The sequence below is a fragment of the Labrus mixtus genome, chromosome 5 (genome assembly GCF_963584025.1).
Source record: "Labrus mixtus chromosome 5, fLabMix1.1, whole genome shotgun sequence".
Classification (NCBI taxonomy): Eukaryota; Metazoa; Chordata; class Actinopteri; order Labriformes; family Labridae; genus Labrus; species Labrus mixtus.
Genome location: NC_083616.1, coordinates 15,628,427 through 15,652,791, shown reverse-complemented (window position 1 = coordinate 15,652,791; position 24,365 = coordinate 15,628,427). Strand labels below are relative to the sequence as shown.

Genomic DNA, 24,365 nt, shown 5'->3' with positions numbered 1-24,365 from the left:
GTGCCCTCATCAGACAGAACATACAAGCTTGTGAGGTATCTTTCATCCCTCTCGCACTAAAACACACTTTACTGTCGTGTGTCGTGTAAATCCAGCCAAAGCAAGATCCTCCTGACTTGATTTATCAGATTAAAAATGTGTTTAATCTCATTAGTATACTGAAGGTAAATTCAAGACAACCAAAGTTATTTATACATGTATGTGTGCTGGTTGCCTTTTAATTAATTTTCTGTTGTTTTTACACAAGTTAGTGGCTATTATATTATTTTCAATAAACATTACGATAAGGAACTGTATGGTCAAGGGATTGAGTTACTTAATAAATGTATCAATACTCATTCATCATCTGTGGGGACAATAAAGATACATTTGACCTTTGACCCTTTGATGACTGAAAAGTGTTTTTTTTGCATAAAGAATGTGGTAAAGATTGGCTAATTCTTTTAACCCTTTCTTTAAAAGCTGCAATCCTCTTTCTGCTGAATGAATGTAAAGTCTCTTTGTATTTTTAATATGGAACTGAACCCTGTGTAAAGAAGTGTTTAGGCCTTTAAGGTAACATTTTCCCGCATGTCCCCTTTTCCAAACAGCAGACAGGTGTGCAACATCTCAATCACATCAAGAAGACAGTCACATTTGGTTGATGAACCAGTCCATGACATCATGTTGTGAGGTTTCTTTTCTAAACCTCAGATTCATTTTTCCGCATGGCTTAAAAAGTCCACAGAGATCAGAGAGCATCGTAGTCGAACCCTCCTTGGTTTGTTGTATTTGTAGTGTTGGTTGAATTTCCAGACTATTTATGTTAGTAGGAGCAGAATAAATCCAGGTAAGTAAACCCCATTTATATGGCTTGTTTCCAATATGTGATTATTGGTTAGAGTTGAAATAGAGTCAGACATGAAAGAGCGAGGAGGAGGGGGGGGGGGGGGGGGGGGGGGGGGGGGGGGCATTATATGAGGCACTCAGCGTTATTCAAAGGTGTAGTGAGAAATCATTAGTTTTACTATTATTACATACAAAGACTAACATTGATGATTCACTTTACTCTTCATTTTTTGGAGTGGAGGTCACACACAGATGAATGAAGAATTGTGTCTGCTATACTTGGCAGTTACAAATACTGACAAAACACGTCCAGTTTAGTTAAACACTACAGCAAGGACATCTCTTTTTTTAAACCAGCAGGATCAGATTTTTTTTTTTTTGTTCGTGTCTAGAGATTCTGCTGCTCACCCGAATGCGTCAGATGTTAAGATTTGTTTTTAATGTACTGAGAACATAAAACCGGTGGGCCCATGTCTCTCTCTCAGGTGGCTGCAGTGTCTTTAATGGGGACAAATGGAGTGAGGTCAGGTTGATTTTTCCTCCTAAATGGGACGTAATGTAATCAACACAGAATCAGTGTTATGACTCACTCCTCCTTCATGGGGGTTGAACACAAGACATTGATTTGTCTTCCATTTATAAAAGATGCATTATGTTCAGCAAAACATTTTAAGACTCATCCAATATCAGCTAAAATTTGCCTGGATAATGGAGTCCAAGCTTGTAAGTATATTATCAAAGCATCGCTTGGATTCACTTGAGTGAGTTGACCACGTGTCTAATGGCTTGCATTGCATCTGTATTGCTTTCCAGTTCGCTTAAAGTGGGAGTGATAGATCCGAGAGCGATTCTGTTAAGCCTGAGAAACAGAGATCTAGCCACTGTGTGTCTGTATTTCATCGAGTTACACACAACATATTGAGTTTTGGGAGTGGCAAAGGGAGATGCTAAAAATTGGATTGTGCTGCAGAAACAGCATCCCCTTTGGTGTCAGGGAGTGGAGCTCATCCAGTTTAGAGGGGTTTAAGATCCTTCATGGTCCCCCTTTTTGTTCCGGTGAAGCCCCTTTTGACCGACAGGCTCTAGTCACTGTAAGACGAGCATTTTGCGAGGCTCCGACTGCTGAAGACAGTCCTCCTGCCGTGAAGATTGTCCTGATGCGACAGAGTTATGATAGCTCAAATCCTGTGTTCATACTGATGGCGTAGCGCAGCTTGTCCCGTAAGATGCTCTTCTTGCTGTAGTTGGGCAGCTTGAGCAGGTTGAAGCACGTTGATGAAGTGGGGAGCCGACCACCGGGCTCCTTCTTCCGGATTGTGAAGAAGCCCCTGAGGACACTGCCGAGTGTGTCTCCAGTGTCCTAGACACAGAAAGTGCTTTGTTAGTACTTAAGCAACAACTTTAAGAAGGAAAAAAAAAAAAACATCTCTGGTGCTCTTCTCTTTTGATCCTCACCTGATCATCTGAAACTTCCACACATCGGATGGAGAAAGGTGGTTTGAGGTAGGCAAAACCTAAAAGAGGTGGCCTCGAGCAGCTGGTAACAAACTGTAAAGCAAATAAGATATTTAAATTAGAAAATACTTCACCACATTGCAATTTAAATTGAAAAGAAAAATTGCTATGACAACCACAAAATAACAACTTCTTACTTTAAGGAACATAGCTCTCTCTTCTGCAGTAAAGTCACTGGACAGAATGTCCCACAGCCAGATGATGACACGATGGCTGCTGTGAAATCCTCCATAATACACCGTGTGTTTTCTGATTTTAAAGAAAGGACGAAGACATGAAAGATACGATGAAAATACTTATCCTGCTATTTTGGGACACACGCCAATAAAAACTTCAATGAGTATGACTGGTATAGTGACAGTTAAGATGACTCAAAACATACTTGAGGTCATCCAGATCTATCTCAGCATTGTCTCCCGAGACGAGACGCTGAACCTCAGGTGTGGAAAACATGTGCAGCCACTCTGGGTTTATGATGCTGCGGAAGCCCCGAATGAAAGCCGCCGTCTGCTCCTTAATCTGCGTGTGCATCCGGAAGTGAGCCATGAGGTGGATGTAGCTGATCCTGCGGGAGATGATGGAGTCAGACAGTGAATTTATTTACCGCACGACAATCAGAAAAAGGAGAACAGGTTAGACTTTTTTCTTTTTTGTAATCGGATATGGATTAACATACTTGTTTTCGTTGGTGACTGGCATAGTTTTCCCTCCAGGTATCAACTCGTGACAGACAAGCTGTAAGGCAAGATACAAAAAACGCTGTTTACATCATACATTGAACTATTCTAACTATCTTTTCTTGAAAAGACAAAATGCACGATTAATAACAGAAAATAAAATACATATGTGGTGAAGAATTAGGTTGGGGAATATATAGGGACATTACTACAGTTCAACTTAATCTTCTAATTAAAGTACAACTGTTGAGGCAAAGGATTATCTTTTCTTCATTCTTACCTGCCCCATAACGTCCTCATCATAGGATAACGACAGTCCCAGATCCCCTACGTCTCCGTCATAGCGCTGAAAGAACAAACGAAATCAAAGACGTGAGATAGAGCTGAACCTGCGACAGATGAATGAAAAAATGCCCGATTGGTTTTTCTCCCTGACCTTGATGGAAGTGAGGTTCTTATAAAACTCAGAGTCCAGTGAGGGCAGCTCGTCGATGGAGCTGTAGAAAGTGCTGTGATGGTGACCCAAGACTTGACTGAGAAAGAAGGAGGCGAAAGGGACGTCGACCACAATGCCCTGAATATAGAGGAATAACACATTCACTCAAGATCACCTGAAACACTCTGCTCAAAGAGAGGGCAAACAAAAAAAAAAAAGGAAAATCCCAAGTATACCTCGTATACAGCTTTCCCGAGCATCTTCCCCACAAACTCAAACAGCTGCAAATGGTTCTCATGGATATATGATGTAGGTGAAGGATACAGCCTCTCATTTCCACTTGTAGTCTACAGAAACAAATATCACACAAAAGAAGTAAACTCGATGTCAGCAGCGGAAGTGTGACGCCTTTTAATAATGATTTTTATTTTCCTCATATTACCTTGAACAGGTTGAGAGCAGGATTGAACACTTTTTTAATGATTTCCTCCAAAAACTCTTTGAACACGCCGTCCTGATCGATACCGGCCTCGTCTACTCCAAGATCATTGACAAACTTCACCCGAATCACACCTTTTATAGAGTTGGCTGGTAATCGACGGAGCTGGTCATATCCATCCTGACAGAGGAGGGAAAATGAAGAGTATTAGGAAACAATTGTTACGTCATACTTTAATTCAAGACTCTATCTGATCTGTTGTCCTTACCTCTAACATCCGGGAGCGTCTAATGGTAATATGTGTGACATGTGGTGAAGCAGAGCTCGTTTCAACCAATCCTAAACTTTCTTTTTCCTTTGTGACAATGTTCCGAAACAGCAGCACCCTCTAAAATGAGAGAGGAGAGTAATCATAGAGTTGAAAATGAAAATTACACTCAAGTGTTTACTGAAAGGATTGTGGTTACTCACATTTTTGTGTGGAATAACATGTGGGATGTACTGCAGCAACAGCTGGGCTCTCCTCTTGCCTTTCTCCAGCTCTTGGAACAACAGGCTGGGTTTTAGGTCCCTGAATGCAACACCACAAAGATGTAGAGTTGAGCTTTTGAATGTTTTCACAGAACAGAACAAGCTACTGTTCCGTGAATAACAGCTTTGTTTAAAAGAAGATGATAAAACAGTAGTTATGACCAGCTTTTCGAAAATGGAAAATATGAAGAGCTGTTTAGTGTTTGTGATTACTTTCGCAGCCAGTGCTCATCCGGGGTGAATCGTCGCCTGCAGTCCCGCTCATAAAGCACCATCAACCAGCCATGAACACTGTGGAACAACTCCAGCTTCTCTCCCTTTGCATTTTCTTTTTTAAAACACAAGATATTAAACAGATTTTCCATTAAAAGTGTTCCTTTTTAACTAATCGATATCATAAGTTCAAGAATGAGTAAGGGTCATTCACTCACCTAAGATGCCATCCCAGACCATCTTGTAGACAAATGTGTTCAGAAATGAGGAGATGGTGTGGAGTTCTTCTATCTTGAAAGATGTCTGTTCCTCGTAGACTTCAATGTCATCCAGAATCCTGCGACACATTAAAGGTGAGTTATTAAATGTCAGTCCCTGTGCTGGGAATCTTGTGCACACAAGAGTCAGGTTGAGGGAATTTACGTGATGAGGTGCCGTGAGCAGTCACAGAAAAGCATGAGCATGGCCAGGAGCTGTTTGGACTCTTCAGTGTCGTTGTTTAGACACTCCATGAAAAGTTTAAGCCCCCCCTGAGGACCCAGCTCACAGATGAAGGCCCAAAGTTTGGGTAGAAGTTCATCAAGGTGAGTCAGGCCTGCAGAAAAAAACAGAATGTCCAGTACCGAATTCAATGATGGACTCGTGAGTGTTTACAAAACACTGAATGTTTGCAACACAAAGTAAGACTCTCATACTGACCTGTGAGAATCTGGAGTCGTATTTGCGTGAGCGTGGATAGAGCTGTCTGATAGAGCACACAGATGCTGCAAACCTTCTGAACTTCAGCAGAGTCGACTCGCTTCCCTCCAACTGGTTTCAGAATGTTCCGTACAGAAGCCGACTTCTGAAACGCTCGCTTAAAGAGGTCTGTGAGGACACCGAGAAACAACACACCATGATGTAGAGAACTCAACATATAGAACTTATTTTGAACATTACAGTAGGTTAGGGTTCATTACTCACTTTTGACTGGTAGATTGTTTTGTGATGTGCTAGGTTGCGGGGGCGGGGGAGTGGGCTCCTGACTCTCCAGCTTTTTTGAGAGGACGTCACTGAAAAGTGTCCGAATGACAGAAACGCCCCACAGGTACTGAAGCTGTTTGGTGACCAGCGGCATTGATTCATTCAGACTAGGAACGGGAGGCAGAGGAGGAGACCAAAGTTCAGTATACATATCTGACATGATGCTATTTTAACATGCTAAAGTAAAAGTGACTGCTAAAGCATATAACATGACAGTTTTGTACGCTATAAAAAAAATCATATTACTGCACTTCAAAGGGCCACAAACCACATTTTTTTTGTACATTTTGTCCTCCAGAGCAATTCTTTATCATTATTTTTTTCTTCTGATTTGATTCAAGCAAATATAAATGTGTCACTGACCCGTAGTCTACAGTTTGGGAGAACCAGCCCAGGACAGGGTGCCAGTGGGTGAGGTTTGACTTCTTCTGGGACACATATCTCTGGCAGTAAGACAGCATGTCAGTCAGGTCCTTCACAAAATAGTTGGCCTCCTCTTCCAGAACTTTCTCATTAAGGAAGCCCAGGTGAATTAAGTTGCCTGTCAGACATCAGAGAAGTTCATTTGTGAAATGAACAATATACAGGACACACAGTGATTTCCTCACATGTACCCCACAATATACATCGACATAAGAACGCATATTGAAAAATCCTTTACCAAGCAGGCAAAGTGTGTGACTCCCCTCGAGACACACACAGATGTCCAAACACTGTTCTTCCCGGCTGAGAAACAGAATGAACTTCCGCAGCAGGTCATGTGTCTGAATGGACGCCATACACTGTCGCGACAAGGCAGAAGTTTAAATACACGTTGAACAATACAGAAGCGCCATGCAAGGAAGACATGATCTGTAACAGGGGTTTTTACCTCTGGTGTGAGCATGTTGAGGTGGGTTATGACAGCTGGAACTGACATGATGTGAATGAGGAATGATCTTAGCAGGTTATCGGAAAAGTGAGCAGCAAGGACCGGCCTGAAAAAAAAAACAGAGACTTTGGTTAAAAAGACAATCTTAAAATACAACAAAGTAAATACAAAGACTCTTCTTCATGTATGAAACTTTTTTTTTAATGATCATAAATCTACGGGCTCGAACTCACCTTAATGACAAGGTAAATATAGCTGTAAGAGTTCCTTTGGAGAGCGACGGTTTAGAACGAGCCAATCCATTGGTCAGCAAAATCTAAACATGAAAAGTTAAAAGATATCAAATCAGATTTTCATCATATGACATAAAGAAACAAGTTGTTTCACTAATTAATTAAATTGTGTGATAAAACTGAAAAGCAAAGCAAGCTGTTATACTGAACCTGCAGTGCTGAATAGAATCCCTTTTGATTGAGATGACCCATAATATTTTCACAAATCCTGGTCAAAGCAGGTCTAAGAGCTTCTCCTGAAATAATGCGGGGAAAATGTGATGTTATACTTTGCAGGGAGCGTGTCCTGCAATAACAGCAGTTGTGTTTATAAAACAAAACTTCAGCCTCTTTGAGACTCACCCTTTCCTCTGACTATCCGCCAGGTTGAGGTGTCAGTGAAGGTCACCAGCATGGTGAGGTACAGCGTTACCAGTTTATTGTCCTGAAGTATGTCAGGCTGCAAATCACAAAAAAGACAGGCAAATGTACAAAGTTGTAAAGTAACGTTTAAATAAAGTTATAAGAATCCAATCCAGACTAACCTTCAGACTTTTAATTCTTTGACAGCAAGTCCAAAGCACATCTTTAATCTGTTTGAGCCAGGGAATGGTGAGGTCTTTGGAGAGAGCCAAGGAAACATACCAGACCTGAGGGACAAATTTGAGAACAGCCACTGAGACAAAGCTAACTTTAAAAAAAATATTGACATATGGAGGGTTTAAACTCGTGCTCACTCACTTTAGGTTCATTTTCAGCCTCCATGCTGGCAAGGATTGCACGGCAGAGCTTTTCAAACCTCTGTGTGATGAACAAAATGATAGTCAATTGAGCGACCCAGCCAATGACAAGTTTAAAAACCACTATGTTACATTTACAACATCTCCAAAAAGTAAGCGTTGACAGCGAGGAGATGTTTTTTTTAAGTGAACTACCTCTACTTACATTCTTATGCTACAACAGTCTTAACAGCAACTCACCATCTTATCTTCTGGACGATATATGAATAGTAATTTCCGAGCTATTTTGAATATTGAGAGTGCATTTCTTTTAGTTGTCCCAGCTTCAGACGCTTGAAAAAATTCATCAACATCATTCCTGGTCAAACACAGAAAAAGAGATTTAACCATTGATTACGTTGGCATGTAAGTGAGTTAATACAGTTCTATTTCAAGCAAATGTGTATTCTTTAACTCGCTGTTTTTATAATCTACAAATCAATTGAGATTTTTAAATATGTGAAGTACCTTAATTGCTTCTGTAGTCTGCAGCGACAGAGAAATCTTCTGACCAGGGCTTGGATGTTGATTGCTGCTCTCTCCTTATCTTTTTGTCCTTTCCTCTCCTCCCTGGCCTGCCTGGCTTTGTCCAGGAACTCGGACTTGGAGCTTTGGGTTACACTGAACATTATGCACCCTGGAAAAGAAGATTTCTACCATTTGACTGCCATGATGCAAAAATATACAGTAATCATCCGCATGTTTGTAATGATACAATTTCAATGTTGGCCTAGGATATTGATCTCTGCTTTCTAAACATTGTAAACTACGACTAAAGCCTACTGCATCCTAACAAGAGAACAACATCATATTGTTTTGATCTAACATAGTGGTGAACTTACCTGCGATATTACTCAAATACAGCTTCTCTCTGGCCTGTAGGCTCACCTAGCGCTATACCTCCCAAGTCATTTGGCTGTCCTTCAGGTCCAAGCAGGAGGAAAGGCAAACGTAAGAAAAGGACTAACTTGCCATCTGTAGGACAGCGGGCAGTGAAGATGGAGCTGGTATAGTTAGCACACAGGGCTAGTCCTGGTCCTTCGACAATCGGTGTTAAACTGTCTCAAGGAGATGCAGTTCACGTTAAGTAAGCGCAATTTACGATCATTACATGCTTGTGTCTGGGATGTTTTCAATGACAGCTTCAAAAACACAGGGAACATACCGTTTCGAAATGTAAACAATGAGAAGGGATCCGTGCATTGACTGCAGCCATTAATCCCCAGTGTCGCATTAAATGTTTCCGGGTAGTTTGTCCAAATGTGTAATTCCCTATTAAAATATGTACCAATAGAAAGGGTGTGCTATGCCCGACTATCTTCGTTCGCGTAGAAGCGACAGCAACTTTATTTGTGATGGTGGATAAACCCTTCGCCCAGTGTACTGGGTGGGTGGTGGGGGACCGTTTTCACTGTTACTCCTTCAATAGCGGAAATGCGCAGGCTAAACCTACCGCAATTAAAGCTATTCTTTTATTATATAAACTAAAACGTTTCAAGTCTTGGAGATGTGCGACGTTAAATATAGTGTTGTTACTTTTGTCTCATTATCTGCAACGTAAACATCCTGTAATATCAAATAAAATAATATCCACTGTCCCTTTAAATAGAGTTCTGGAACGATGACGTAATTTTATAAATGCGCAACGTTGGACCGGAAGGAAGTGGGTGTTAGCTGATTGGCGTTAGCTAGCCACAATTCACAAGTCTGCTGCGGGTTCTATGGTAAATATATATACGTTTTATTAAAGGCCAGTGAAAAAACATTCTACAATGGAAGAGTAAAAGTATTTATTTGTATTGTTAGTAACATATTGTGTTTGTATTTTGCTCGACATGCTATAATAACGATTACTTTGGTTGATGCTAACGAGGTAGCTGGTTCGTTAGCCGTGCTAATCTGAAAAATGACTATTTACTGGATTTAAAAGTTACGATTCAGTGTTTTACAATCCACAGAGAGGAGGAAAGTAACGAACGGTGGCTAACACGTTGTTAAAGGATTTAAAAAAAAAGTATTTGCTGACAAGAGATTACAGTTTATTAATAATGTCTGCAGCATGTTTCAGGAACAGCCGATAGACATATTTACCCATGAAGGAAAAATACTTTGTGTGTCAGCTGTTTGTACTACTGTGTAATAATCTAAACATCTTTGTATTGTACAGCCTATAACTGCGATGAGACAACTATATGTGACAGTCCTAGAACTGGACCAAACTTGTCAATGTTATGAAGAAAATGTCATTACACATATACAAGTGTAGAGTAACGAAATTAGGTTTGGCATCTCACCAGAAGTGCAAATAAGCAGAAAGTGCAAGAATCTGTGCTATGTACAAGTAATTACAAAATTTACAGATGTAGACTAAAAAAGTGAATTATTGGGTATATATGGCTGGATTAATGGGATGCTATAATATAAGTATATTCTTCAGATTATAATATACAGATTAAGGTGCAGTGAGCATGCTATACTAGATTACAGATAATATACAGAATATGGACATATTTTACAGGTCGATAACTTATTGAGGTGATAAATTAATGGTGCTTCTAATGTATGTCAATCTTCAGTTGAAGGATAATGATGGTGATAATTCTTAACATTTTTTTTACTTTCTACAAATCCCTTAACAATACCAACAGTTCACCACAGAGACATGCTTCTCACACACATGCAGAAACAGGATCCTATGGACATGCACTAATGGAGAGATGTCAGAGTGACAGAGCTGCCCACAGCGGGCGCTTCTGAGCTGGTGGTGGAGAGGGGGTGTGGTGCCTTGCTCAAGGGCACCTCGGCAGTGCTCAGGAAGCGATCTGGCACCTCTCCAGCTACCAGACCAACTTCCATATTTGGTCTGCAACGGGACTTGAACCGGTTCCCAACCCAAGTCCCAACAGACTGAGCTACTGCCGCCCTCAATTAGACCGTTAGTGGAGAGATGTCAGCATAGCAACGTCCTGCTATATTTTGTCTGATTTACAGACCTTATATTATAAACAGGTTGTTGCAAGGGGGTTAGGGCTGAGTGCAACTAAAAATAATTAAAATAAATATTATTAATTTTTAAAAAGGAAATCATCTTTATTGTGGCCTTGTTTGTTTACAGTTCAACTTTTCCCACTCTAAACTAGGTGTGTTTAAACCGAGTAATCCAGTGTTATACCAGTCCTGATCCTGGTGTCACTTTTTGTTTTATCTTGTGTTGTCCCAGGAAGAGATGTCAGGAGAGAGTGTGGTGAGCTCGGCAGTGCCAGCAGCTACAACCAGGACTACATCCTTCAAGGGCTCCAGCCCCAGCTCTAAATATGTGAAGTTAAATGTTGGTGGAGCACTGTACTACACTACAATGCAAACACTAACCAAACAGGACACAATGCTAAAAGCCATGTTCAGTGGCAGGATGGAGGTCCTTACAGACAGTGAAGGTGAGCTTTTCTACGAAAACATGAAATAGTATGAGGGATTTATGCATTGGCAGGGATGCACTTATAATAATGTTCTCCATTTCAAATGAACAGGTTGGATTTTGATTGATCGCTGTGGAAAACATTTTGGAACAATCCTCAACTACCTTAGAGATGGAGCCGTGCCGCTCCCTGACAGCAGGCGGGAAACTGAGGAGCTGCTTGCTGAGGCCAAGTATTACCTTGTCCAAGGCCTTGCTGATGAATGCACCGCTGCCTTGCAGGTAACCTTACCATAGAGGGCCATCTGTTTTTTTTAATGTTAATACTTTTAGAGAGAGAGAGAGAGACTGAATCGAGCAAAGCTGAGGGAGAGGACAGAAATTAGCAATCAGGAATACAGCAGCAGAGAGGGTTATAAAATTGAGAGCAGGGCAGGTCTGCAGATGCCTTTTTTTTTTTTTAAGAAGACTATAATTAAGACATATATGTAAAATTCAACCATCCCAAGTGGCACATGGGAGTGAAAAGCCACTTCTGAAATCCACCTGCTTTTGGCAGGTTAGTGGGTGTTAATAATCAAGCCCTGTCCACATCTCTCCCCCTCTGTTCACAGTCATTACATACTTCCTGTTGCAGTTTCTCAGGTTGAGCTCCTTTAATGTAAACATTGTGTTTTTCCCTCCAGAACAAAGAATCTTATGAACCCCTGTGTAAAGTGCCTCTGATGACATCCTCCAAGGAGGAGCAAAAGCTCATTGCAACCTCTAATAAGGTCAGTTGTGCTGTCTTTTTTTTCTCCATCTTTTGCAGAATTTCTTATTTCCTATTAAGACACTTGGTTAATTGTCACCGTTTTTCAAAATACAATCTTTTTTTCCCCCTCACAGCCTACTGTCAAACTGCTGTATAACAGGAGCAACAACAAATATTCATATACTAGGTGAGTCTTTCATTTCATTTTTTTTAACCTTTATTTATTGTCGAGAAATCATTGAGGGCAAGCCCTCCATTTACAATGACGTCGAGAGAGTCTAAAAGGATTGGTTTTCTCGCTATGTCTGATTATTTATAAATCAATATTACTACCCGTTTTGATTTTTGTTTTTGTGTTTCCCAGTAACTCTGATGACAACATGCTGAAAAATATCGAGCTGTTTGACAAGCTTTCATTGCGGTTCAATGGTCGGGTACTCTTCATTAAGGATGTTATTGGGGATGAGATCTGTTGTTGGTCATTTTATGGCCAGGGGCGTAAGATTGCTGAAGTGTGCTGCACCTCCATTGTTTATGCCACAGAGAAGAAACAGACAAAGGTAAGAATGTATTGTAATAAACTGCCTCTGAAGATTTAATTTTTCGTCTTTCGTAATACTCGAGCAACAATAGGTTACCTAAATATCTCTAATGTAACTCTTCTCTGGTAGGTTGAGTTCCCTGAGGCTCGAATCTATGAGGAGACCCTCAACATCCTGCTGTATGAGTCGCATGATGGGAGGGGGCCTGATAACGCCCTGCTGGAGGCCACAGGGGGCGCAGCAGGACGATCCCATCACCTGGACGAGGATGATGAGCGAGAGCGAATCGAGCGAGTTCGTAGGATTCATATCAAACGACCCGATGACCGCACACACCACCACCAGTGACCTTTCACTCTTGACCCGTCATCCTGTGTCTCTAAACACGGACAGTCTTTGCACCACGTCTGTGCCTTACATCACCCAGCGCCTCTCTGTCTCACTTCCTCTCTTATTTTTACCAGCTTTTTCTCCAGGAGATTACTGTGAGATGAGTGTCTACAACAGTGTGTAGTGGTGGAGTGATTTTATTTGTGTGTTGTCATAGCGACATATGTTGTGTGGTCTTGTCCCTTGTTTATTTGTTTGATAGTCATGATAACTTCTATCAATGTTCTCTGCCAGATTTCCATTGACATGAGTATCAGCATTCATTAATGCAGGTTACAGTTACTTGTGTGTGATGAAAAAAATAGCGTATTATCAGAATAAATCTTTTTATTTGAGGTCCTAACACCATCACACCCAGGACATCAGGATTTATATTATGTAAGCAGCTAAAGTTTTATATAATTTTTGCTTCTCCTTAACCATGGCTCTGACGGGTCTACTGTGAGGTCATCAGGCCATAAACTAGGTGTTGTACACAGTAAGGCCACATGGGGGCACTGTTGAACTCTTAGACGATGTTACCAAGGTCTGTTTGGTACCCTGCGGATTATAGCAAAAAAATAGAAATTAAAAGATTTTGATACAGTAATCACAGATGGATGCAACATTTCACTGTAATGCTTCTTTCTTATTTACTTTTAACATGTATGAATTTTCTCTTCACTTCACTAAATGTTCATTATTTCAGTGAATGAAACCTGAGCTGTGACCAGAGGCGTTAAATGTACTTGGGCTGACTGAATGATGGGTGCTGAGGTTGAAGTGAATGACTGTAACCAGAGATCTCCCTGGCAGGAAGGGAGTCCTGTCTACAAGCATCTAACAGGGAGAGAAATTAGAGCTGTCCTTCATCGCTGCATTCATCACAGAATGAACCGTTTGCACACAATAGGTTTGAGGTAAAATATGTTGAACAATCACAGTACTTGTAGATCTGTTGTACAGAAGTGAACATATATGTATCTTTTATATTTATACGTACTTTATCACAAATAAATTTCTAGAAACACTTTTTTGGTCTGTCTTTAATATGCACATTCCCATCATCAGTGAACATACAAAAATATGATACATATGGCTTCAATGCAAATTTAGAGGGACACATTTAGCTGATAATGAGTAATGTCGAGTGTAAAACTTCAGATTTTAGATTGAACCGTTTGATTTGCTGTCTTAGGTTCAGCCTTTGCCTTCAGCATTGATGTTAAAAACAAATGTTTTTAGTTTGTTTTATTACATTAATTTTATTACGTTAAAATGTGGGTTTAATATTCATATGTATGGAACAAAAAAAACCTTAAAGTTTCTGAGTGGTGCTGTTTCTTTAAATGTGTGTTTCCTGTAGACATTTTGATCTCCCTGTAGGGGTTTCCTGATGAAATATTCAGGGGCTTCTTGTGTGTCTTCTCACCCCCACATATGTTACCGTGTCCTTGCCCGAGTCGTAACCTGCAGCAACAAACACTTTGGGTCATGCTGTTCCTTACTCAGCAGAATAATTCATTTCATTCCTCATCATCACTACATCTCCTCACCACCATCAGATGTCCATTCTTGGCCTTGTACACCATGGGCTCCTGTCCGGCACTGAAGTCCACGGCACTCTCTTTACCTGCCTGGATTTCAATCTTGATGCTGAAAAACAACATGAACAAATGTAGAAGATGCACATCATATCCAACCTATTCAATTCATTTATGAACACAAAAACTCACCTGCCCTGAACCACTTTGATTGCATTCTGTTTGTTAGCAATGACGGTAAGTTTGGTCAGAAACTCAAACAAGTGGTCACACTGCATAACAAGGTCCCCCTGCAAAAAACAAAAACATTTAATTTCTGAAGGCTTTTTAGATAAATCTACCAAGAGACTGCAGGACTAATTAAAAACTACACATTTTCTATGGTAGGTTGGGATCTTTTCAATGATATCCAGTGAGGTTAACTTTAACAGCAAACAAAGTGCATTTTAATTTCCTAGTTTCAACTAGAAAAACGAAAGCAATACAAAAGTGCTGTTATAATCTGCCTCAGCTGATCACTTTCACTTTGACATATTTTGGGTCCAAATAGGAAAAATATGGTTCATGTATATTCAGCAAACCTTTTCTTTAGGGTCCTCACATGTTATGTGGAAAACAATGATGCCATCAGTCAAGCTACTGACCGAAATACCTGCATTGATAAGAATAGAGACACTTTAGTCCAATATGAAAACACCTTGCATGTGAGCTGTAGTCTATCATATTCTCCTGACCTTTGAGGGAGGTGTACAGCACTCTCTGTTTGATCTTGGCCTCCTCTATCACATAAGCAGCTGTCTTTGTGAGGATGAGCTGTCGTGGCCTCGGTTTGAAACCGTTCCTATCATATTTAATCACCGGGACACTGTACTACACAAACACATGATCAAACACAGAAAGCTGTTTTTGATGCTAAATGATGAGAAGAATTACATATAATGCTGTTTTTCATATATGAATACCTTAATCTGCTCGTTGCGAATCATCTGGAGAACCCTCATGTTTATTTCTTGTTCACCTGGAGGTATTGGATGATGTAAACAAGGAGTTTTCAAAATAAAAGTACTGGTGAATGTATCTGATACTTACTGATTCTGGTGTCCACAAAAGGTTGAGCGACACTCTGTGGATAACTCTCCTTTTTGCCCTTGAAGATGGAGCTGCTTACAAGCTTTAGTTGCAGCTGAAGGGCAAAGAAATAAAAAAGTTCATCCCTATAAAATTAAATCAGAATGATCAAATCTTTTATAATTATCGACATGTGGTCTACCTGTACTTTTCTCTGGGGGGTGATTCCTCTCACATATTTCCGCACCATAAGACGGTAGTAAAGCTTACGCAGTATTTCTGACGTCTAACAAGAACAAGATGTGTTGAAATAAAATATTGTCTGGTACTTAATTTTTTCAATACATTGGAAAATAAAAGTACCTCTTCAAGCACAGCTGGAGGAGTTTTCCAGGTTGTTTTGTCCAAAACGGTCTTTGGCAGATTTTCTTTAAGTCTGTTCATATAATTTTGTCTCACAAAGGCTAGATATTCTGAGTTATCTGTGGTTTTTGCTTGTCCTCTGGTCATGTAACCTTTGATAAATCTAGGGATGAAGTATGAATGATAATATAAACATGTAATAATATACACAGACACTCACAGTAACATTGAGAGGAGTAGTGTGATGATATTCTTACTTCTTGATGACTTTGACAGCCCAGGCTCTCCTCTCTTTCTCCTTCCTTGCCTGAACTCCTCTCCAACAGGTTTCAATCTTAGTGGCTGAAGACATAAAACATAAACCTCTCCTTTACTCACACACAAAACAGAATAATCCATCATGTCTGCATCAATTGTTTTGCTACAATTACCAGCTTCTTTTTGTTTTTTGAATTCTCCTTTTGCTCTGTATCCTTTGTATTTGGCCTGCAGCTTTGTTGCTGAAAAAAAAGCAAAGCATTTAATAACTGAGCTGCTGGAATGACTTAAGATTAATCTGATTTGATTTGCACTAACCCAGTTCATGTTTACACTTCTCAAAAGCATCCTCTGTGGCGTAAAGTGTCCTCGGATGACGGATGAATATTTTTGTACTAAATCAACAGGAAGAAAAAGCAACTGTGTTTTTTTTTACCTCCTGCCTTAAAGTGCATTTGCTCTCATGTATTTAGGAAGTGATGTCCTCACCGTCCCATTTTGTACTCATTAGGAAAGTAGCCCAGATGTTGAACCAGAACTTCCACTCCATCAGCGGGCACTCCGTTCCAGTGAGGCCATGTGGCCGGACACAAGGGTTTATATCTATAAGACGCAGCAAATAACCCACTCAGCATGCACTCAATCTGAGGTTTTTTAAATTAAAAAAATCAAGCACATGGTCCCATCTCTGTTTTCCTTCATACCTCTGTAAAAAGACCTCATATTTACGCCTGTATGCAAAACCAGCTCGTCTAACTCTGAGGTGCTCCATCAGGCCCAGATACTTCACCTGGTGCCTGATCAATGCTTCATCAAATTGACCTGTGTTATTGTGACAGATACAAAGATCAAATTCAAATATCTCAATCCGGTTGTTATATAACAGCCTTCTGTTATTTAATCACCTGGCTGCTTGGACTCGTTGGATTTCAGACAGCGGATGTACCAGGCCTCTTTAGCCATGAGGATCTCTGTCAGCTTCAGCAGGCTGCTCTTAAACTGGGTTGCCACCTACAGACACAACATGAGGGTCATAATCCCGAACAGTTCATCTGTCAGATACATATGGCTTAATGATTACACAGTCTGACTGCCACTGACAGTCTCAGGGGCCATTTCATTTGGACCACCTACTGTTTCTTTTCTTCTTATTTAGCGTTGTCTCATTTTTCTCTAAAAAGTGCAGTGAAAGAATTGTGCATCAGATATATCTGTGAGGGCTGCATGGCTTTCTCCTATAAGTGTTTTGTGCTCTTTATGTGCATATGGAATTGTTTGAGGATTATGGGTCCTGATTTGTAATATGTGATCGCCATGTTGAAGGTAAAGCTTTCTTTTGTTGTCTAAAGAGATAGCTTCTTTTTTGTTGTTGTTTTATTATCATGGATATTTGTGTGATGAATATATTGTAGGTTGAAAGGTTGTTTTGTTTAAATAAATAAAAAAAGTTGATGCCAGAAACTTAATGAATGATGTGAGAGTTATACATGGTATTAATGATAATGCAACATAAGCTCTGTAAGTGATACAGGGGAAGGATATGGATATTCCATTAACATACATATGTAATTTATCATTCTCAACAGGAGTATTTCCTGATGAGATGGAAACAGCCAAAGTGATTCCACTTTATAAAAATGGAGACAAACATATTTTCTCCAACTACAGACCAGTATCCTTGCTTCCACAGTTTTCAAAAATATTAGAGAAATTATTTGCAGCCAGATTGGACACATTTATAGACAAACATAATGTTTTAAGCAGCAGCCAGTATGGATTTAGGACCAATCACTCCACATCAGTGGCACTTATGGAATTAACTGAAGAAATATGCACTGCAATAGACAAGAAAAAGTATTTAGTAAGCATTTTTGTTGACCTCAAAAAAGCATTTGACACCATAGATCATTCCTCACTTCTTAAAAAACTTAGCAAATACGGTATCAGAGGGGTGGCACATCAGTGGGTAGCAAGTTACTTAGAAAACAGGAAACAGTTCGTTCAGATAAATAATTTAAAATCTGATCTGTACAACATTCATTTTGGGGTACCTCAGGGGTCAGTCCTAGGACCAAAACTGTTTATTTTGTACATCAATGATTTTGTGAATGTATCCAAACTGCTCAAGTGTATTCTGTTTGCAGATGATAACACCTTATTTTATTCTGGGAATAACATATCACAGATGTTGGATGTATTCAAAAATGAACTGAAGAAAATAAAAGAATGGTTTATTATAAATAAATTATCACTGAATCTTGAAAAAACTAATTTCATGATATTCAGTAATAGAGGGGAAAGCATTGATGCTTCAATTAATGTAGAAGGTATGGAAATTCAAAGAGTAAAGGAAACTAAGTTCTTAGGTGTCATGATTGATGAAAATCTGAACTGGAAGTCACATATAAATTATATAAAAATGAAAATATCAAAAGGACTTGCTCTGGTACACAAAGTTAAGGATTCATTAGATAATAAAGCATTGTACATTTTATATAACTCATTGATTCTTCCATATCTCACATACTGTGTTGAAGTATGGGGAAGTGCCTGTAAAACATTCACCCATTCAATTTTCATTTTGCAAAAAAGAGCCATAAGAATCATCAGTAGAAGTCGGTATAGAGATCCATCAAACCCATTATTCATTCAGTTAAAGTTGTTGAAATTTCATGAATTAGTTGATTACAGTATTCTGCAAATTATGTTTAAAGCTAATCAGAAAACATTGCCAAAAAACATCCAAAACAGATTTGAAAAATTTGCCGTTTTAATTAAAAAGGAATAAAGATCTTTAATAAACCGAGATTCAGAACCAAATTGAAGGAACATTGTTTTACTGTAAAAGGAATCGGTTTATAGAACAATCTCAACAGAGAAACTAAATAATCAAAATCAAACATGATATTTAAAAGAAAAATGAAAGCCAGTTTGTTGAACAAATATGTGGAAATATGTCAGTGAGATACTGTTTTGTTTCGTGATGCTGTAACAAAAATGTATTGTGATATGCTTTGTACAGTGTATAATGAATTGTTAAGGAGGACTTACAGGGGGGCTGCCAGTGGCTGTGTTTGCCTGCAGCCAATTTAATTTAATTTTAATTGTTTTTGAATTAAGTGTTTTGTTTTGTTTTAATTAATGTTCTGTGAAAGAGGGGCAGATATTATAAGATTAGTCTTCTCTCTGCTCCTTTTCATTCAAAATTTGAGATTTTATGTTGTTAGTTTTTCTTAACTTTATTGTTTGTTTGAATGAAATAAAATTTACAAATAAAAATAAATAAATAAATAAAAAATATGTTTAAACATGGTTTGTACGTACTGTTTCGGGTCTTCGCAGGCTGTCTGGATCTATTGTGGAGAAGCACTCTCTGACTATTGCATTTTTAGATTGACAGATCAGCTAGGAGAAGATGGGATATATACACAGATTATTACACACTGATTAACCATAATGAGAGATCAATCCTGCAATCCTATACTGTATCAAAGGCTTTAGCAATGGTTACAGAAAAAGAACAGTCATGGAGCTCTTTTGTTACAAGTCTAAGTATCTTCTGTGAAAGAGGTTCCTTTATGGTGCCATTCTTTACATCCTATAGTGAAATGTGTTAATTTTCAGACTTACATCTTTTATGTTTCTATATAATAGGTCGTTGTTTTTGTCCAGGAAACCTGGAATGTCACAAAAAGACATTTGTTATTCAGTTGAAAATCTAAAAGAGGTTTTAGATGTTTGAGTGATATTGCCTGATATTGTGATTTCTTTTACCCACAACACAGTAGGTGACCTCTCCAGCATAATGTAAGAGGCGGAAATCCCCCCTCTCCAGAGTCTTGCGTGTCATTTTGTCGGCCAGTTTGTGCCTGAAGTCAAAGAGGGATGAAGAGTGAGAGGCTTTACAGTCCAATCCTAAAGCTTTGTCTCTATTGGCTCACTGCAGAAGACACACTGGCAGAAGGTCTGTGAATAGGATTTTGTTGTTGAAAGTTTTGGCTTGAGTTTGCATTTAGTTTGCATAAATTGATTATGGAATTTGAAACTCCAAAACATTAATTATTCAAATATTTTTTAAATAATATTAGCATATGCAGAAGTTGTTTTTTTTCTATTTGTAAAATTGGTTTAGGTTATTTCTGAAGTTTAGAAATATAATTTCAGGGGTGCTAGTAGTGGTTAGTGCGCCAGCCCCATGTATGAAGGCTGCAGTCCTCCTAGCAGGCGGATCTGTGGCTCCTTTCCTGCATGTCATTCTCCACTCTCTCTCTCTCTCTCTCCCTGACATCTGACTCTATCCACTTTCCTATCTCTACATAAAGAAATTAAAAGCCACCCAAAACAAGAAACGTCTTCTCAACTCCTATTGTCATGTTGAATAGTCTGTAATTGTGTGTTTGAGATAGCACTATTGAGGTTCGGGTTAAACTCACGTTACAAAGTGAGGATGATTCCCCATCTTGTCCTCCAGTCTCTCCAGGAAGGTGAGATCTGTGGCGTCCCCTGGCCTGAGACACTCCTCATCCTGCAGGATAATCATTTATACACATTTACTCTTCCCTTCAGAGTAGTTGATTCCAGCACAGTTCAGCTCCAGTGAATACACACCAGTATAGATATGATTCCTCTGTGTTTCTCCTCAACCAGGTCACAGATGATCCTGTTGTTGAAAAACTGAACCGGCTCCCACTGAAGAAGAAAAGACTGATTGCCAACAGAACTATTCAACAGTACTGCATGTCAATTTTGTTTTAGTTTGACGCGTTTACCTCAATATCTTCTGCTTCATATTCCTCCTGCTCAGCCTTCAATGTCAGCTGGATAAAAAGCTGCTGCAACTTTTCATTGCAGTAGTTTATACAGAACTGCTCAAAACTAAGAACATGACAAACAAGCTCAGTAAAAAATCATCACAGAAAGACGAGAAACTTTTATTTGTAATAACAAATTTATGCCTACCTGTTAACATAGAAAACCTCAAATCCATAAATGTCTAAAAGACCTATGACCGTCTTCCTTGAAGGGTCCTGGCATAAAGGAAAAGTATTAAGTAGGTGAACACTCATCCTAACTCTCTGGGGTTTGTCATTTATCACACATCCTTCTCCTCTCTCACCTTGTTCTCCATAGACTCGTTGATCCTGCTCACCAGCCATGTGAAGGTCTGTCCATAGATGGCTTTGGCCAGAGCGTCTCTGGCATAGATGGCATGGTCGATGGTGAATGGGCTGAGGACCTAAACAGGTAGAAAAAATGTGGTTATATCAAACTCTACATGGAAAGTTTAAATTAAAGCCAAAGAATCTTTAACACGCATGCACCTGCTCTTGTCTGGCTTCAATCTTCCTGAATGTGAGACTCTCCTGGAGACTTCGAGCATCGACTCCTAGCAGCTGCAGGAGAATATGGAGAGTTCATTCTTGGCTCTTTGTTATAATCGTGGACTATTTATTAATATTTTCTTACATTGGACACCCAGTGCAGCTCTGCATTGTTGTTCAGGAGGGCATGCCCTTTGCTGTCCGAGTCAAACTGAACATTCCCCAGGTGGAGAACGCTGGCAATGATCCCAAAAAGATGCTGCAAAGAACATGTAGCAAGACAAATCACTAGGTTAAGGGAGGGTTAAACCAAAGCATCTATGACAGCATCCAACTTACATTAGTGTTTATCTCATCAATGTTGATGATTTGCAGAGCATTTTTGACAGTTTTCCAGTCGTTTCTGTCATTAATTGAAGACACAATGGCACATTCTCCCTGTAAGAGGGAGCAGACACAGCACCGGTTTGTCAAACTTTACCATTGCCTTTATAACTTTGAATTAAACAGGGTATATGAGTCCAACATACTTGGGTTAAATAGTTATAATGCTGGGAGTCTCTCTCCAGGCCCAGCTGGTGCAGGAGGTTGTCCTCTCCTCCCTCCACCAGTTGGTAGAAGATGTGGAAGTTTCTCTCCCCGTGATTCTGGTGCACAACCCTCGACTTCTCCAGCAGGTAGTTCAGGATGTGGCCTCCGACAGCATCACCCTAAAAGCATCATGATCCTAAGACACCAGCTCTACAACATGCAGGACAAACATGACCTCTTAAAATACCTTTCTGCTAACATTTCAAGTTATACAACCAGATCTCAAAACTGGGTCACTTTAAAAAATACAAAAGTTAAGAACTGAATGGGGGAGAACACTTTTAGTGTTGCTGCACTCATAATGTGGAATCATTTTAGATGACAGCAAAGCTGCACTCTCTGGTATCTATGGTGTTTTTAAAGAACTAGTGTCTCAACTATACTTAATGAAAGTAAAAGTAACTGTTTTAAAATGTGAAAGTATTGAAATGAATATTTATGTATTAACGCTTATGTACACATTTATTTGAACTCTCAAATTCTTACTGTGTAATTATTTGTGTTGTTATTTAATTATATTGCTGCAGGGCATCCCTGGAAAAGATACAACTGTCTCAGTGGGTCCTTCCTGCTTTAAAAATATGTATGTGTAATATGTATAATATCTTACTGATGGTCTTGTTTACTTTTGTAGGTTATGTTGAGGCATCAATATTTATTTTGGTCTGTTTTGTAATGAGCTAAAGAAAACTCTTCATAGGAGCTTTAAAAATATATAATTCTTGTAAACCTCTGCGATTCTGTCTCTTGATTCTTACCTGGCTGTCAAACTCGATGTCCATGTACTTCCCAAACCGACTTGAGTTGTCGTTTTTCAGTGTTTTGGCATTGCCGAAAGCCTGTGGAGAAACATCAAATCATTCGGACTACTGAATGGTACAAAGACCTGCTTTTTATTACGCTGTAATAAAATCATGAGCCTTGATCAGACCTCGAGGACGGGGTTGGACATGAGCATTTTGTCTCGGACAGTGTTGAGCAGAGTGGTGCTGGGACAGCTGACAGCATAATACTGAAGAATCTTCTTGGAGGCCTCGGTCTTCCCTGCTCCACTCTCACCCGAGATCAGGATGAAGTGATTGTTGAACTCTGTCAGCATGGTTTGGTAGGCATTGTCTGCCAAGGCGTAGCTGCAGAGACACAGATGAACATTTGATTTACAGTTACTTCAAGTCACTATCAAGAGCTATTGAATGTCAAATGCTCATATATGAATATTCACAGTCTTCATATAATTACACACTCACATGTGAGGTGGAAGCTCAAAAAAGTTGACTCCCATGTAGAGATCCATCTGTTTCTTGTTGTAGATGTCCAACTCTTTGTAGGGATTGACAGACACCAACAATGTGCCGATGTAGGTCTGAAATAAAAAGTAAAAAATAATCAAGCGGATCGTTAAAATGTTGACAACAGGTTTTAAAAGGCATTTCCCAGACATACATAGATCAGATCTTTGCTGAAGCGTTTTTTGAGGTTGCTGAGGAAGGCCGCATCTGTGGTTTCATCCAGAAGGACGAAATCCTGGATTCCAACCCGGTCCCTGGCAGTCAGGGCACCCTCCATGTCCAGCTGACCCTGTACAACAAATTGTGTCAATGATATCACAGTCAAATAAACATCTTAAGAAGTATGGGAATAACTTATACATGTCAAATTCCTGGTGTTAAGAATCGTAATCTTGAGATTTCCAAAACTTATTATACAATCAATACTTACATCATTTTTAAACCTTATTAGATTATTTCCAAACATCATAGCAAGATAACTCTACCTAAAACCAAAAAATGTTACATACTTTGCATTCACAACAATGATATTTAAATTCCTCAGCCATGTATTTTGACAAATGAGACTGGATGACTGAATGTTGGAATAAATGGCTCCACAGGGGACGACGGGGCTGGAAAAAGCACCAGAAAAGCACAAACATGGTCCCTGTTAGTTCTATTGAAACAAGAGGTCTAGAGGTCCTATGTGTCTTTGATTCAGAGCTCTGTGATTGTGCTGGAGAACAGACAGAAGCTAATGATCGCTACACAGCACACAGGGACCTTGGCTGGCGGCCCGTAGTTCAGGAGAGCTGATGCACCAACCAAACACAACACAGTGTGAAAATGGACTCAGGGAGCCCGAAAACAGCGGCACATTTAAGAGGCATAGTGGGAAAAATTCCACCAGTCTGTTTTGCATTCTCAGAACCAACACTTAGACCAAAGGTTTTCACAGCTTTTGTTGGTTTTGTATTTTTTTCTCTCTCCTTTGGAAGCAGAAGTCCTTTGATTCTCCCCTCTCTCAGTAAAAACATTAAAAAAGATAATCCATTGGATCTAATTGACACAAAGCCCTCCGTCTCCCTCCCCTCCTCCCCCTCCTCCATCCTCCGCCTATGGCCCTCATTCTTCTGAGAAAGGCTGAGTGTTTTTGTCCTGTAAATACCACGGAGCAGAGACAAAAAAGACGTCTTTAAAATGCAGTCTACAATCCATTACACAAATTCCCCCTGCATATCCATTCAGTAATTATTCATTAGAAAACATTTAACGTCACAGTGAA

General features: G+C 39.6%; 3 protein-coding genes across 3 annotated transcripts; 1 reads left to right on the top strand and 2 right to left on the bottom strand.

The window, feature by feature from the left end:
* Window positions 1-984: 984 nt before the first annotated feature.
* Window positions 985-8,994, bottom strand: ube3b (ubiquitin protein ligase E3B). The gene is made up of 27 exons (XM_061038110.1): window positions 8,427-8,994; window positions 8,053-8,221; window positions 7,786-7,903; window positions 7,547-7,606; window positions 7,351-7,455; window positions 7,169-7,265; window positions 6,977-7,062; window positions 6,767-6,849; window positions 6,534-6,639; window positions 6,324-6,444; window positions 6,026-6,203; window positions 5,603-5,769; window positions 5,339-5,506; window positions 5,063-5,234; window positions 4,858-4,976; window positions 4,640-4,754; window positions 4,367-4,466; window positions 4,164-4,283; window positions 3,899-4,075; window positions 3,693-3,803; window positions 3,457-3,594; window positions 3,301-3,366; window positions 3,020-3,078; window positions 2,726-2,908; window positions 2,481-2,592; window positions 2,284-2,376; window positions 985-2,188 (listed from the first exon to the last, which is right to left on the bottom strand). The coding sequence occupies exons 2-27, from the start codon at window positions 8,211-8,213 to the stop codon at window positions 1,997-1,999; spliced, it is 3,207 nt and encodes a 1,068-aa protein (XP_060894093.1). The 5' UTR covers window positions 8,214-8,221; window positions 8,427-8,994; the 3' UTR covers window positions 985-1,996.
* A 209-nt stretch (window positions 8,995-9,203) lies between these two features.
* kctd10 (potassium channel tetramerization domain containing 10) lies at window positions 9,204-13,695 on the top strand. Its single transcript, XM_061038107.1, has 7 exons — window positions 9,204-9,308; window positions 10,805-11,018; window positions 11,112-11,281; window positions 11,686-11,772; window positions 11,888-11,940; window positions 12,118-12,313; window positions 12,425-13,695. The coding sequence occupies exons 1-7, from the start codon at window positions 9,306-9,308 to the stop codon at window positions 12,641-12,643; spliced, it is 942 nt and encodes a 313-aa protein (XP_060894090.1). The 5' UTR covers window positions 9,204-9,305; the 3' UTR covers window positions 12,644-13,695.
* Window positions 13,685-23,387, bottom strand: myo1ha (myosin IHa). The gene is made up of 31 exons (XM_061038108.1): window positions 23,253-23,387; window positions 23,057-23,172; window positions 22,741-22,939; window positions 22,568-22,648; window positions 21,749-21,928; window positions 21,558-21,656; window positions 21,364-21,477; window positions 21,211-21,290; window positions 20,996-21,125; window positions 20,857-20,909; window positions 20,667-20,772; window positions 20,506-20,586; window positions 20,331-20,422; window positions 19,672-19,766; window positions 19,528-19,574; window positions 19,222-19,302; window positions 16,803-16,908; window positions 16,602-16,719; window positions 16,387-16,500; window positions 16,216-16,292; window positions 16,071-16,139; window positions 15,897-15,981; window positions 15,640-15,802; window positions 15,479-15,562; window positions 15,298-15,391; window positions 15,171-15,226; window positions 14,943-15,078; window positions 14,790-14,860; window positions 14,401-14,498; window positions 14,221-14,320; window positions 13,685-14,134 (listed from the first exon to the last, which is right to left on the bottom strand). The coding sequence occupies exons 1-31, from the start codon at window positions 23,373-23,375 to the stop codon at window positions 14,108-14,110; spliced, it is 3,075 nt and encodes a 1,024-aa protein (XP_060894091.1). The 5' UTR covers window positions 23,376-23,387; the 3' UTR covers window positions 13,685-14,107.
* Window positions 23,388-24,365: the final 978 nt, after the last annotated feature.